At 37.5% G+C, this 15373-nt stretch overlaps 1 protein-coding gene across 1 annotated transcript; it reads right to left on the reverse strand.

Annotated features, from left to right (window-relative positions):
• Positions 1-2474: 2474 nt before the first annotated feature.
• On the reverse strand, positions 2475-6906 carry LOC126499697 (60S ribosomal protein L23a-like). Its single transcript, XM_050139008.1, has 3 exons — positions 6773-6906; positions 5695-5836; positions 2475-2975 (listed from the first exon to the last, which is right to left on the reverse strand). Exons 1-3 carry the CDS (start codon positions 6904-6906, stop codon positions 2475-2477), a joined length of 777 nt encoding a protein of 258 aa, XP_049994965.1.
• Positions 6907-15373: the final 8467 nt, after the last annotated feature.

Genomic DNA, 15373 nt, shown 5'->3' on the forward strand with positions numbered 1-15373 from the left:
CCCTAAATCATGAGGATAAGGAAATTGCCCTAGGATCATCATTTGCCTCGGTAAATGTGTGCTGCTCTGACAAGGTTCTTCTAATAAATTATGCTTTAGCAATGCACATGTATACAAATGATGAAAATAGAATGGCGACTTCTTTAAAGGTCCTTTCATTCACAAATGTTACTTTCGAGTGTTTAAAAGGCTGGTAAGAACCTCAGATTTCCACTATTCTTCTACACTGAGGACTACAAGCTTTTTGAAATGTTTGTGTATTTAAAAGCTACAGGTCTGTGTATTCTTGATGAAAAAAAAAGGAAGGAAGATGATTTTTAAAGCACATTTTTGTCCATGTGTGACTATTCAAAAATCCTGAGTCTATCAAAATATTTTAATTGCATAATCTGACAGATTTAATCATAAAACTTTGAATAACTGTAAACTTTAAGATACCCACATATTTTTCTCCTTCTGTCTTTCAATAATGTATTAATGTATTCTGCCTAAGGTTTCTTTTCACTGTAAAGCAAAAGACTTTTGACTTCAGTGTCAGAAACCTTCAGGGAACAAGACTACGGTGCTTCAAAAACTTAAACTAAGGAGATAATTCCATGCCCTGATATGGTGGCTGTCACATTTTCCTCTTAGAAATAGACCATGTAACTTTCCACAAAGTATTATTTCTGGAGTCTAGCTTTCCATCATCATTTGGCGCTCTCTCCTATTTGAAATTCTTGGAACAGATAGAGGGGTGGAAACACCCACAGTCTAATCTTTACTGCCTTGCATTTGCTATATTTCTGTCACCATGAAAACCTTTGTCTAAGTTTCAAATTTCACCTCTTCGGTTCCCAGTGGGCTGGTGTAAAGCCTGTGCACCACATGCTGAAATGCCAAAACGTCAACTTGGAGAATCTGCTAACTAGGACATATGGCATTTCACCTCTCTCCTGCACTCACAGCTTTTCCCCGGGTTGCCTAAGTATTAAAAATTGTTCCAAATCAGTTATTACTAAGCATATATTATCCAGTTCCTCTATACCACTGATCTTATATTTGCTAATTATTTTTTTCTTATTTTTCCTATATTAACAAACAGAATTGCCCCTTTTTTTTGCAGCTACATGTGTCTCTAAAAGAGAAACAGTGAGTTTTCCTATTTCATCCTAGGACAGCTATTGCTTTAAAAAAAAATCTTAGTGATTAGCAAGTGTCAGGTGTCATATTTTACTTTTCAATATTACTTTGTTAAAATTCACAGTTAATTTCATTTGTTAATGTTCAGCTATCAAATGTTAAATTTCAGCCCTCCGTAAGTCTGCCATGCAGAGAAAAGTGATCCAAGAGAATTGCCACAGCTAATTCATGATAACACATACTTAAAAAAAATAAAATGTAATGAATCTATTCACTAAGATTTCAAGTTTAACTTTTCCTTAGCCGATAGCTGTGCCTAAAATCCCCAAATAAAATAAATAATTATAATTATATACATTTATAAACTTCTAATGATAAACTAGCCAAAAATATACAAATATTGAGTAATACTGATGATTTTTTTATTTAGATATTTTTGTGTGTTTTACAAAACATCTTTGTTAAGAGTTAGGACTCCATTAACTAAAACATTGTTTCCAACTGACAAGTTGAATGTAATTCAATGTAATGTCTGCCTGTATATCTTACTTGACCTTTTTCTTTTGCAGTATGTAATATTCTTTGTTTATTTTATATGTTTAGTGTTTTGATTATTATGTGGTGGGGGGGAATTGTTATTGGTCCAGTCTATAGTCTATTTGGTGTCCTGTAGGCTCTTACATTTAGGCATATCCTCCTTTAGGTTAGGAAAGATTTTTTAAAATGAGTTTGATGAATATATTTTCTGTGCCTTTGAGCTGAACTTCTTTTCTTTCAATTTCTATTACTTTTAGGCTTTTTTTTTTCTTTCATAACCTCCAGATTTCCTGGATATTTTGTGTTAAGGATTTGTTGAATTTAACACTTTCTTTGACAGATGTACGTTTTTCCTCAATTGTATCTTCAACACCAGAGATTCTCCTTTCATATCCTGTATTCATTTTTTATGTCTGCTTCTGCAGCTCCTGATTCAGTTTTTCCAGTCTTCCATTTCCAGATTTCTCTTGGTTTATGTATTCTTTATTGCCTCTATTTCCCATCTCAAATTTCGAACCGTTTCTTTCCCCTGTTTGATGGTTTTTTTCTGCTTTTTTTTAAGAGATTTATTCTGATGCTTTGTTTGCCTTTTCCTCTACTTCTTTAAGGAAACTTTTCATTTCCTCTTTAAGGGCCTCAATCATCTTCATAATATTATTTTTAAGATCATTCATCTGTGTTAGAATGCTCAGGTCTTGCTGTTGTAGAACTACCAGTGTCTGGTGGTGCTGTGTTGCTCTTTATGGTTTTTTTTTTTTTTTTTTTTTTTTTTGGTGAAAAAGTGTATTTATTAGAATTAGCGGGCTGGGCTCAGTTTAGATGATTCCGATCTTGTTGGCAACATCCAGAGCATCATAATCAGGAGCCAACCGAACATAAGCCTTCTTCTCTCCGTCGGGCCTTATGAGGGTGTTGACTTTGTCCACATTGATGTCATAGAGTTTCTTCACAGCCTGTTTGATCTGGTGCTTGTTGGCCTTGACGTCCACAATGAACACAAGTGTGTTGTTGTCTTCTATCTTCTTCATGGCTGACTCGGTGGTCAGGGGGAATTTGATGATGGCATAGTGGTCAAGCTTGTTCCTCCTGGGTGCGCTCTTCCGGGGGTATTTAGGCTGCCTTCTTAGCTGCAGGGTCTTGGGCCGCCGAAAGGTGGGCGATGTGTGGATCTTCTTTTTGTGGCTGTGGACGCCTTTCAGCACTGCTTTCTTGGCTTTCAAGGCCTTCGCTTTAGCTTCGGCTTTTGGAGGGGCGGGAGCTTCCTTCTTCGCTTTCGGCGCCAAATTGACGAAAAGGCAGTTGACTGTATTCTTACCCTGTTATAATATCCATGTCTTCCTCTAATTGGAAGAGTTGGGGCCTGTGTTTCAGGCATGTCTCTTCGTCCGATTGATATAGGTTGAGGCTGTATCTCCCTGGAATAGTCCTTAAGGTATAACCAGGGCAGAGTCTTCTGTAATCGTTCCTTCAGGTGCTTACAGGCCCATGGCTCATACAGTAACTCCTCCTGGTGCAGGCATAGATATTGCTACAATGGTTGCTCCTCCAGTTACAGTCGAGTTTGAGGCTGGGAATCAGGTGGTCAATATCAGGAAGACACAGCTGTTGCAGAAGCCCACTTCACTGCTGAGGCTTCCTTTCCTGGGGGTCTGGGGGCCCACCCACCATGCTGCTGAGTACAATCACATTATTAAGTATTATAATCACATCCCCCTTGTGTATGCCTATTTATATATTATATACATAAAATTAAAATAAACCTTTAAATAATTTAAATGTGTTAAGATGAGGAGGAACTTGTTTTAAATGGCACAAGCATATATGGGTATGCTTTGTACAATGTACATTATGTTCAAGAATTTTAGAAAAATAAGTAAAATAAGAATAGTATCATTAAGGAACAGAAAACTAGAGAGAAAGAAGAAAGTAATTTATTCAGATGTGATAACTTATTAATTGTGTATCCAGTAATGAGAACACAGATGCAGAGGATTTCTGTGAAGTCAAAGTTGTAAGCTTATATTAAAAACTAATTTCATTATAATTATCCTCAAGACAACAAGGATATTTAGGTAAACAAAAGGACTGACATACTGAGTTTTAATTTTTGAAGGTTCTTGATTTTCCTTCTGATCACTAATTAGTTGCACAGTACACAAACCATACATGTAAGTTGTCACATACTTCTCCAAAATTTTCATATTTTATGTGCCCAGTGGGTTAAAAGAGCGCAAGAGCTACACATGAAATGCAACTACAAAGTGACATTTAAGCATTTGATCAGAGCATTAAGTTCTTGGGAATCTAGTTTAGTTTCTTAATAGTAGCTTGCTCGTTACATAGGCCCAAGCTGGGACACGTTGGTGCATTTTTTTTCATCCTCAGAGCTCTATTACCACATTCCACTGACAGTAAAGGATCTCCTGCTGTGGAGAGTATTGATCTTATTTTTCCTATGAGACTCCTGACAAGCCAAATTGTATCTTCCTAAAATATCCCCCCTTATCCTTTCCTTGTCAGAATTCTAATTTAACAAAAAATTTACTTTTAGTTTTCCATAAAAATAAAACATAATTAATATCTTTATATATTGAATGATCAAAAGAGTATTTCATAAAGCAAACAAAACATATACCAGAAATAGAAGCTAATTTTAAATATTACTTAAGGTAGCAATTTTTCTAGAGGGGATAATCAATATTGCCATGCATGATATAATAAAATTAAAAATTAGGCTCAATGCAGCAAATTCCATATCTTTAATCTATCAAGAAATTGAATTCTAATGCAATGTTTTGAAGTTTTTAAGAAACCAAGTACTGTTTTTAATTTATCTTTTGAGAATTCAATATATTATTATAATGTTTTTCCTTCTGTACACTCACTTACCCCCTTTTCTTCTTCCTGGAATGCACTCTAATATGTAGCCTTTCTAATGCCATGTCATCTTCTTTATTTATTTTTGTTCATCCTTTAAATTTGGTTGTTTTGTTAAAAAAAAAAAACATTTGGTACAAAACTCCCCATTAACAAGTGGATACAGTGCCATCCTCTGGAGATGGGCATCCTATGAGATGCCCCATCCGTGAAGACAATTGACTCTTCTCCTAGGAGACATCACCTTCCATAGAGTACTCAGTTAAGATTGGTACCACATGTGCCTCTTTAATATCCATGATGGAATGTTACAGGATTTATCTTTCATAGGTTTTGTGTAGACTGCCATACATACTGTGAGTTCATTGTTGGGCCTAATGAAGCCTGAGCATGAGGCCCAGCATAATTTTCTAAGAGTAACTTGAGTTGGCATGAGGTCTAATGTAATCCCCCGAGACTAGCTAGAGTTTGGAGACCTGTCTCTGACTATCCTACCTAAACCCCCCTCTGCCCAGCCACTGCTAGTGTGGCAGAATATCACTGGCCCCTGTTCCTTGCTTTGCCTTGGCCTATCCCAGGCTTCTCCACCCCCATCACCCCTATATAAGTCCCTGCTTTATATAATTAAAAGAGATCCTGCATTGACTACTCCTGACTCAGTGGGTGTATGTCTCCTCGGTGCGGGGTGGTGGGGGGAGGGTGAGAGGGAGCTCTGAGTCATGACTCTCATTGTCTCAATCAGCCCCAGGTAGAGTCAGAGGGGTCAGGTTCTGCCCCCTCTTTCTTCCTGAGAACCAGGTTTCTTCCAGAGAACCAGGCATATTGGTGCCCCGTGTGAGGATCAGAAGAATCCCATGTGGGGAACAGAAGAAACCCGTGTCAGGAACAAAAGAATCCCATGTGAGGAATGAAAAAATCTCATGTGAGAATACGAAAGAATCGCTGATGGGCAATCAGTTTGTGGGTGAGTGTACCCCCATTAAAATGGGGCGGTTCTTTACTAAACAAAATTCTTTTTTATTTATTTNATTAAATGATTTGACCTTCCTTCCAACTAATAGTTGTGGCTCAGTGCCTCACTACAAATGATTCAATGCTAGGATTTTTTTTTTTTTTTTTTTTTTTTTTGCTTACTGGAACTGTTATTTTATTCCTCACCTCATTCATCCATTTCTTTCTCTTCCTGGTACTCTTTTTAAGTATGACAGCAAAAAGAACTTTGGGTGTATACATCTCTGAATATGCCAGGATAATCAGAGTTGCACTGAAAATGATGGTTATCCAGATAAATGATAATACACTAGTGACATAAAAATTTGACTATGAAAAAGGATATTCACTATTGTTGATTTTTATACTCAGAGACTTTCTTTAAGAAATATGAAAATATTAAGACTGATAGATAAGCTCTTAAGAATTGAATGTGATTATCCATTTCTGCAGCACTGTCTCTTTCGTTGTCTCAATGACCTTCCTGTCCTTGACTCCCCCACTTTTCTTCCCTTAAGCACATATCTGAAGTGAATATAATATGCCATTCATTTTAATATTGCTGTTATTTGAAATGTAATCTCTTGTCTTATGAAAGCCCCACCTTGCATTATTATTCTTCTCAAACTTGTGCCAACATGAACCCAGCAATATATATAAGTATTTTCTGTCTTAGTTTGTCTCTTAAAGGGTCTAGATGGAATGTACAAACTTTTTTTCTGTCTTGCAGTTATCTCCTTCAATTCTAAATACTCAAAATATTTGGGATTCTTGGGAGAGTATTCTCATGATTTCTGGGTCCAAATTATCCGCAAGATTCCAAACACTGTTATAAATTGTGAACATTTGAAAAGGTAGAAGCACTTCTGTTTTTAATGAGGATAGTGTTTATTCTTATGAGCTTTCTTAAAGTTACAAGTACCAATACTTCACTGATAAATTTCTAAACCCTTGGTATTGCACATTTTCTGATATAGATAATTTCCTATTAAATGTCAAAATAATTATTTTGAATGTCATTTGGATGGTAAATGATCTGTGAGGGTTTGACTTTGCTTCATCCTCATGTAAATGAACCCACTTCATGTGAATGTTTTATAAATGTTTACTTTGCAGGTTGCCACAGTCATATTATATCTATAAATTCAATGCAAACACACTTATAATTTTGGAAACTTTAAAGCACAGAAACTCTCTTAGTAAGTACTCAGTTACCACACTTTATTGAAATATATTCTTTACATACAGATGCACTGTTATTCTTTTTAAAGATATAAGCAGGGGCACAGGTCCTTTGAGGGGCAGGCAGTCCCAAGAGGGGTAGTTGCAGGTGAGCAGAGGCTTCATCAGGTCCCCCTTGGTGGGAGGAGACCTTGGCATATTGGCAGGGCAGGACAGAGGGTCACACAATGAGCCAAAGCAGGTGAGAGAGGGATAGGCATGCCATGCAAAGAGAGGGTTTGGGTTTAGTTTATTTAGTTAGTTATGGAAGGGAAGGGGAAGGGGAAGGGGAAGGGGGAGAAGGACAGAGAGAAACATGGAGGGGGGAAAGAAGGGGGAGGCAGAAGAAGAGGCAGCATCCACCTCTTCCTAAGAGGGACAGAAAGAGGGTCAGAGAGGGAGTGTGCAGGCTGAAAGAGGAAGATCCAAGATCCACTTGAATTGGCAGAAGGGGAAGTGGGCTTTGCTTGTCTCTTTTTTGTAATTTATTTATTTATTTATTTACTTTTTATTTATTAGAGATTTCTGTCTCTTCCCCGCCATCGCCTCCCATTTCCCTCCCCCTCCCCCAGTAAAGTCCTCCATCCTTGTCAGCCCAAAGAACAATCAGGGTTCCCTGCCCTGTGGGAAGTCCAAGGACCACCCACCTCCATCCATGTCTAGTAAAACCGGAATTGCTGAACATAGCGTACAATAAGGACTACTGAGATCTCAAGAACAATGGCAATGGGTTTTTGATCCTACTGCACGTACTGGCTTTGTGGGAGCCTAGGCAGTTTGGATGCTCACCTTACTAAACAAAATTCTGTTTTGGAACCTAGTTCAATAAATCTTTGGAACTTAGTTCAGTGTACCCAGCCTTTTATAGCGCCCCTTGGCTCTCAAGGGGCCCTTCATCTCCAGATCCGTCTATGAATCCCTTTTGAGAACTCTGCCCCACTGCTTTGCTATAGAAGAGACCCATCCTATAGGGGAGTTCCCTCTGCCCCCAGCTTCAGATCGGGGAGAGAAATTTAGTAGGGACAGTTGCTGCTTCCAGATTTCTAGGGCAGGTAGCTTCTTCTGGAGGCACACAGAGAGAAATGGCACACCTGTTTCCTGTAAATGTTAACCCAAGTGTAAGCAGCCTAATGCCTGGTACCCTTGGGAAGCCCAGGATCTTAATAATTTAAAGAAAGCTGTAGCTGAAGACGGGCCAAATTCACCATGGGCTAAAACCATGATCCAGGCGTTAGCTCATTAATTTTGCACTGCCTAGGACTGGAGAGATCTGGCCAGGGCCCTGCTTATGTGATCTCTTTTCTTAATATTATTTTGGGAAGTCCTACTTCATCAGCCCTTTTTAACCTCACAGCAAATTACCCTGCCATTCTAAAGGATAATAACTTCAAGGTGGCTCCAAATAAAGTTTAGCCTATTCCTCCCTCTAAAATTTGGGGTTCCATCTTGTCCCTTGATTTGGTGTCTCCAGCCAAACCCCTATTACACATTCAGTATTCTTATAACATACCTCAACTCCAAAAGGTACTAGGAGAAATAAATTGGATGAGGCTATGGGCATCTGTTGTCATGGAACAGTTGCCTCCATTGTTTGAACTCCTGAATGGCCTCGATCTCTCATCCCAAGTTACTTTATTCTTTTACTGTCGGCAGATCTTACATCAGGTACAACAGGACATTGACCCAGCATCCCAGAGGAGCTTCGATTCTGACCTGCCTGTTTTCCTATATATCTTTCCTGGGAAAACCTTGTGCATCGCATTATTAGCACAGGAGAGGGAGCACATTCATTGGATTCACCTCTCAGTGGGCAAAGTTCCTAGGGTCTATTCCATGACCAATCAGATGGTCAATTGCATAACTAAAGGCAGGAATATTTTGGTCAGGACATTTGACACAGAAACTCATTCCTTATTCTTCCATTTAAAATCACTGATTTCACCTGGCTTCAGAGAAATAATAGTAGAATTTCCATAGCCCTTGGTGAAAAAATTATTGCCACTATGGCCCTCAGAAATGGATGAGCTTCTTTTCTGCACTGGAGTGGAGCCCCCACCCCTAAGCTTTTTCTGTCTCAACCCAATGCCAATTTTCTTACAGTGTTTACTGACTTGGAGGCCTCCTACAGAGAGAGGAGCCAATGTCTATAAAATCAATTTCTCATGAGGTGGAGGGATCTGCACAGTTTAAAGAATTATTTGCTGCCATTATGACATTGGATTCCATACAAGAGACATTCATTCTATTCTCTGATAACCTCTATGTTGTAAATCTTTGGCCCAACCTGATTGAGGTCCATATTAAACTAGACCCCAACCCTAGATGGAGGGACCCCTTGACTGGGGCCTGGAGAGGACCAGACCACTCCTCACTGCAGTAAGATGGTTTGGATGTGTCTTCCCTCAAAATGAAAAGAGGACCCTCTGGATGCCAGCTAGAGATCTTAAATATTTAGCCCAACAAGGGGATAATGATAATGATGTTCCCAGGGAGTATCCAAGCCCTGAGGAGTGCCAAATCTACATTCCCACATTGAGGATTCCCAATATAGAAAGCTGGTGACTTGGGGGACTACCCTGGTATGTGTTTGCCCTCTTTCTTCTTTCTGCTAATGCTATTCATTTGCTCACAGTTTCCGTCATGGACTAAACTCATTACAACACCTTGCTTATCTTAAATGTGACTTTCACATCACTGCGGCCATTATCACTGCCATTATGTCATCTATTGTCAGAGCTACAAAATCCCTGATTACACTGACATGAATGGCCAGTGCAGCAGAAACCCTTAACCAAATGGTCTGGTATTCTACCAAAGCCCTCCAAGTCCGGGAATTACTTAATCAACACTTATACCAGCCCATCCACATAATAGCAGGTTGATTTTGTGGCAGAAGAAGTAGAGATGGTCCATGACATGTCTTTATTGGCATGTTTCCAGGCAGTCTGCCTTACTACCTACCAAGCCCTTAATGCATCCAGGGACCAAAACAAACTGGTCCAATAAACTAAAAGCACTAAAAAGCACATGATTTGATAAGTTCCTTTACTACTGCTTCATGAGCAGATTTTCAGCCTCAACATGACTAGAATCTCAGGCATATCTCTTTGAGGCTGGTTTTCTTTTTAAGGCCTTATAAAATCTCAAGAAATTCCTCAGTCCCTCTTAGGTCATCACTTATGTCTTAATTGGGGAGATTGTATTGCTACTTATCATTGTCCTTAAGTGTTTCCTGCAACATATTTCCACACTCCAAGTTCTCATGGCACCTAAAACACAGCCCTCCTTTGGAGGTCTTTCGGGCTTGGCTTATGGAAATTCATGAGGCATCAGTTTGATGGGTACTCATCCCACCTGGGCATGCTTCCCAGAGATGCAATCCTTTGAGAGCCAGTAGTCAATGCCTGTTAAGGACTTGTGAGGAAGCAGATGTCAGAATATGATATTGTGAATGTGGGTAAAGAGGAAGTTTTGTAAGAAACCTCTCTTTCATCCCTATTAATTGCTGGGCTTGAATTACTAATGAGAGTAATAAGCAAGAGAAGGAAATGAGCTACAAAAGGAAAGATAGAAGTCAAAGTGTATGGCATAACTACACATAAGAAACAATAGAGTCCACTATTAAACTCATAATGCTAATAAACTTTGACAAGAAAGTGGAAATTTACAAAATTGGCACACAAAAACTAGAAACTTTCATATACCGATGAACAGTATTGTAGCACTATTAATAAAAACACAGAGATAGATATTGGGGTTCAATCTGAAGATCAGAAAAGAAAAGAGCCAAGCCACTAGAGAGCTCTTACCTTCACCTTCCCTTTGTGAAATCTTCAGCCTGAAAGACAGTGAGATCCTGTCTCATCCTAACTTATATTCCTTTCTAGTGCTGGGATTAAAGATAGGCATCTACTGATAGACTATGGAAAAATGGAAAATAAACAACCTCTTTTCATTTGAATTCAAGGCCCATTCCACATTAAGGAACTCATAGCTGGTTCCTTAAACCCTGGTCAAGAGCACTTGGCTAGAGACTTTATGAGCCCTAGCAAAGAATTTACTACAATAGTTTTACTAAACAGTTATTTATGTTAATTTGTCTTTCAAATATTTCTTTTAATATTTGTAGATTAGTGCCCTATCCATCCTTTATTTGAGATGCTTCTCACTAGCATAGGCAATGTTTAATGCAGAAACTTATAACTGGCTAAAGTGCCCAGAATAAGTGATACTAGAATAATTAAGTTCAACAGGGACAGTTATAAAACCTCTCCAATTCTCAAATGAGGGAGCAAAAATATATAAGAACCTAGGACAGAACATATATAGAGAAACATGTTTCTTATATGTGTTACAGCCCCAAGTAAGCCACTGCCTCTTCACGTATCTGCACAAGAACAACATGTGACTGAGCCTTTCAAAACTCATTGTGGATGTGGGAACAGCCTATGAGAGCCTACATCTCCCAGGGAAACCATAGCAATTAACCTTTTTTTGGGGGAGGGGAGGGGAGGCTGGCAATTTTCTTACTAGTGGAGCCAAAAAATAATTGCCCTTGCTTTAACTAATAGTCTCCAACACACACTGACAAGCAACTCTAATTAAATTCTGAGGGTCACACACAAAGAAGACAAGAAAGCAAAAGGATTCTCATTGAGTCGATGCCAGTATGAGAGAAGACAATGGAGAAAAAGGCCGAAAATTAATTAAATAATTCTATGAAAGTGCCAAATAATAATGAAAGGTATAATAAAATAATAAAGAGTTGGAAATACAACTTTCCAAAGATGTTGCATATTAGAACTTGCTATCTTGTGTTCCTAAATTTTGATTTTTTCCCCCTTCTTTTTTTTTCAACTAATTATTGTCCTAACTTACTGTTTATCTTCCTTTATGCCACTAACCTTTTATTCAGGAAAACATATTATTTTCTAGAGTGAAGTTTATTTTTGATACTCACATATTCTGTTCTACATATTCAATTCCAATTTTTCAATTTGATAGAAATGGTTAAAAGCAGGACCTTGCACATTCTACAAAAGGGTTGTGCCTCTGAGCTTCCTGTTTAGCCCTGTTCTTGAATACTGATATATATTAATTTCCCATTTTGGTTTTTAAACAGCTTTTTATGAAAGTAAAGCTATAATCTTCTTAATTCAGTTCCATAAGTCTCAACTCTTTTACAATAGGTATAGAAGGATGAGTTTTGCAATAAGGAAACGAGGTACACCAGTGTTCTCTCCCCCTACAAGACTAACCTGAATGAGCCTATCAACATTGAGGATAAGAAAGCATCCCTCAGAAAACTGTGTATGTTTCAGAGACCTTACAAATATCAAAAAGCGTGACTGAAATGCCAGCTGTTCAGTGATATCTTTAGTCCTTGTCCTCTCTTATGACTTGCAGGTATGCTTCCCTACAATAAACTACACCTATTGGTCACTAAGGATAACTGTTAGAGGCAGGAAACATGGTAATCTGAATAGGTCAAACGATTACGCTGCTGCAAAATTAAAGTGTCTCAAATCAGAACAGTCCATTAAAAGTACCTGTTATAAAAATAGAAATACTGTGGCAATAAAAAGTGCATGCATATATGTGTCAGAAACATGTTAAAGCATAATATATAAATGACTACACAGAACAGTAGACTTGTGCTCACTGTTTTAATGCACATAACTTAATGTATTTTATGGTACTAGCAGTCATTTCTATTTCCTTTTTAATCTTTGGTTATAATAAATAAGAAAATAGTGGGAATTTTTCACCTCATAGTAACTGAAATTTTTTCTTGTCTTGTCCAACTTTGCTGTGCTAATGGGAATTTGTGTTCATATTTTAAATTTTGTGTTAAAATGTACACTTTTTATTCTTAAAGCTGAGCTCTGGGCTAGCATGGGATTAAAAAAGGCAGGAGCATTGATACCAGAAGAATAATATAGGATAACGCGAACACATGATGCGGAACTGGGGGAATCCAATAGAGCTTCTCTAATAATGGAAGCCTTCAGTGCAGTAGTGTAGTTAATTGACAGAGGTTTTCAGCGTCAGAGTCAATCCAGATAATCCATATGGAAGTGGTCAAAGCAGTGATGCACAAAGAGCACTGGCTCAGATACGTGCTGAGAGTAAACATGGAATCTTATTTTGTAGCTTTCATAAAGTGAAATGGCTAGCAAAATGCAGAGAAACTATATGCCTACACTTGCAATATAATAATGCTTCTAAAACTAATTGAAAATTGGATGCAATTTCACAAAGCTTTTTTACCACTGTGGTGTATGTTTGTGTGTGTGTGTGTGTGTGTATTTACACATGTGAAATTTTGAGGACAACTTTCATCAATTGTTTCTTCCTGTGTGATTTCTGGGGATTGAAATCACTATCAAGACTTGTGATAATTTTCTTTATCCACTATATCATCTTTCCAATCCTTCAAATAATGTTTTAACAATAATAATCGTGCAAAATTCTATAGAGAGCTTTGATTGAGGTGGTATTGAATAATTAATCTTTGGCTAGTCTTAAGGAAAGAAAACCAGTTGTAAACCACTGTATAGAATTCAAGTATACTTAAGCTCTCATCTTTCAGTGTTTTTTTCATTTCATTCTTCTTCCCAAATATTTGAAAGTAGTTATTTCATGACCACTTACTTCTAAAGAATCTATAACAAGACACGTTAAATAATTGCAAAAAATCATGGAATCATGAAGTGGTTAACCAAGCATGAAAGCAGTTCTCATTTAAATGTAGCTAAGATTGGTAATTACTAATTTAATTTACACTAAAAATACATCAAAATTAAATTGAATCTTATAATAAGTCATTTGTAGGGGGTGTGCCAACAGGTAATGATTGCTGCAAGGGCCAAAGGAATCCTGAATTTTAAAATGAATAATAGCATAACTCTATTAACAATTTTTATTTTACTGTGATAAAGTCTTGACAAGAACTAATTTAAAGAATAAAGAGTCTCTTTTGTCTCAAACGTATAGTGGATAGAGTTCATCTGGGCTGGGGAATCACAGAACTAAGCACACTATTCTGACTAGTCACATTGAATTTATAGCCAAGCAGGAAAAACAATATATGAAGGTACTCACTTCACTTTCTCTAAAAATTCCTGACTGGAGTTTATAAACATGTCTACTGGTATACACAGTAAGGACAGATGTTCTTCTATGAAAGAGAAAGTCATTAATGTCACTTCTTTCAGAAGATAGGTTTCTTATATAGTACTAATTCTTTTGTGCTATAGTGAAGTTGAATTTCCTAAATGCTACATGAGCATTCTATTGTTGAGCAATATTGTGAACCCATCTCTCCTAAACCTTTTTTTTATGTGCAATTATTTTTATTTAATGCATATTGGTGTTTTGCTTTCTGGTATGTCTGCATGAGTGCATCAGATCCGCTGGAACAGGAGTTAGAGGCAGCTGTGTGCTGACCTATGGGTGGTGGAAATTGAACGCAGGTCCTCTGGAAGAGCAGCCTGTGTTTTTAAATGCTGAGCCATCTCTTCAGCCGTCCCAAATCTTTTTTTAGAATTGTACTCTAGACTTTAACTACAATGAACTGATTGTGTTCACTAAATATATGCTTGTGAAAGCGTCAAGATTCATGATCTTAAAAACAGACTTTTTTTGAGAAAATTAATCAAATTTGACTTTTTAAAATCACAATAATTTTTTTACAAAAAAATAAAAATGAAGAAAATGAGACCTTTAGAATTGAGTCTAATTTTCTCTTATCATTGGAAAAGTGTTATTAAAAAAGTGAAGGGAAGAAAGCTGGCGGGAAGAGGATAAGGCAGAAGGAAGGTCATTACGTGAGAAAAGATGGAGGGAGGGAGAAGAGACAGAAGACAGGAAACTTGACAGGGGAGAGATGAAGAGAGAAAGGGATGGAGGAGGGAGGAAGAGATACAGTTTTCTTTCTGTTGTTGTGATAATCTCTCTGACCAAACACTGTACAAGAGAAGAAAGAGCATTTGACTTACAATTAATCCCAGGTGTTAGTCTATCAGTTGTGAGACCAAGATAGAAGGCCAGGAGTCCACTAACACCACGTCGACAGCTAAGAGCAATGAGAGAAAAGGAACATAAAGCAAATAGATCCAAACACACAGCATGTACCCCTTCACATTTGTGTAACTGTTAATCAGAGAAATCCTAAAAAAACACACTCACAAAAACTATATTATAAGACATTCATTATAAACAAGAAAATACATTGCAGGAAACTAGCGAAGTACGGGAGGTCATTGGAAAGCTATGAAGTGATATGAATGACATTTTCTCTTTGAGGATAATGGGCAACTGCTTTAATATTTTAGAAAAACAACTTGACTTTCCACTTCCTTATGCTATATGTTTAAATTAATGGTGAGAAGTATGATTAAACAATGAAAAGTAAAAGAGTCTTTTTTCAACAGCACTGGACCTTGTGCAGTGCAGAAACATACAGAAAAAAATGAATAAATTCCAAGGAGAAGTTTGGATTTATAGAAGAATTCATAAAGAGCAGATGAAGAACTCATTAGTATGACCAAGTCACCTGATTTGACTTAATTTGTTTTAAATATAACCTTTTAACAGCTAAAACTATATCGAGTCAAGCCCTTTT

The sequence above is a fragment of the Alexandromys fortis genome, unplaced genomic scaffold (genome assembly GCF_014885135.2).
Source record: "Alexandromys fortis isolate MF-2015 unplaced genomic scaffold, M_Fortis_MF-2015_v1.1 scaffold_37, whole genome shotgun sequence".
Lineage (NCBI taxonomy): Eukaryota > Metazoa > Chordata > Mammalia > Rodentia > Cricetidae > Alexandromys > Alexandromys fortis.

Bases quoted from the DNA above. Each gene is read 5' to 3' on its own strand.
- LOC126499697 (XM_050139008.1), bottom strand. From the start codon at position 6,906: ATGCCAAGGTCTCCTCCCACCAAGGGGGACCTGATGAAGCCTCTGCTC. The intron at 5,837-6,772 runs GTATGTAAAGAA...TTATGTCACTAG, and splicing joins AAAAGAATAACAGTGCATCT to TGTATTATCATTTATCTGGA. The intron at 2,976-5,694 runs GTGAGGAATAAA...ATATTATAACAG, and splicing joins GAAAGAAATGGATGAATGAG to GGTAAGAATACAGTCAACTG.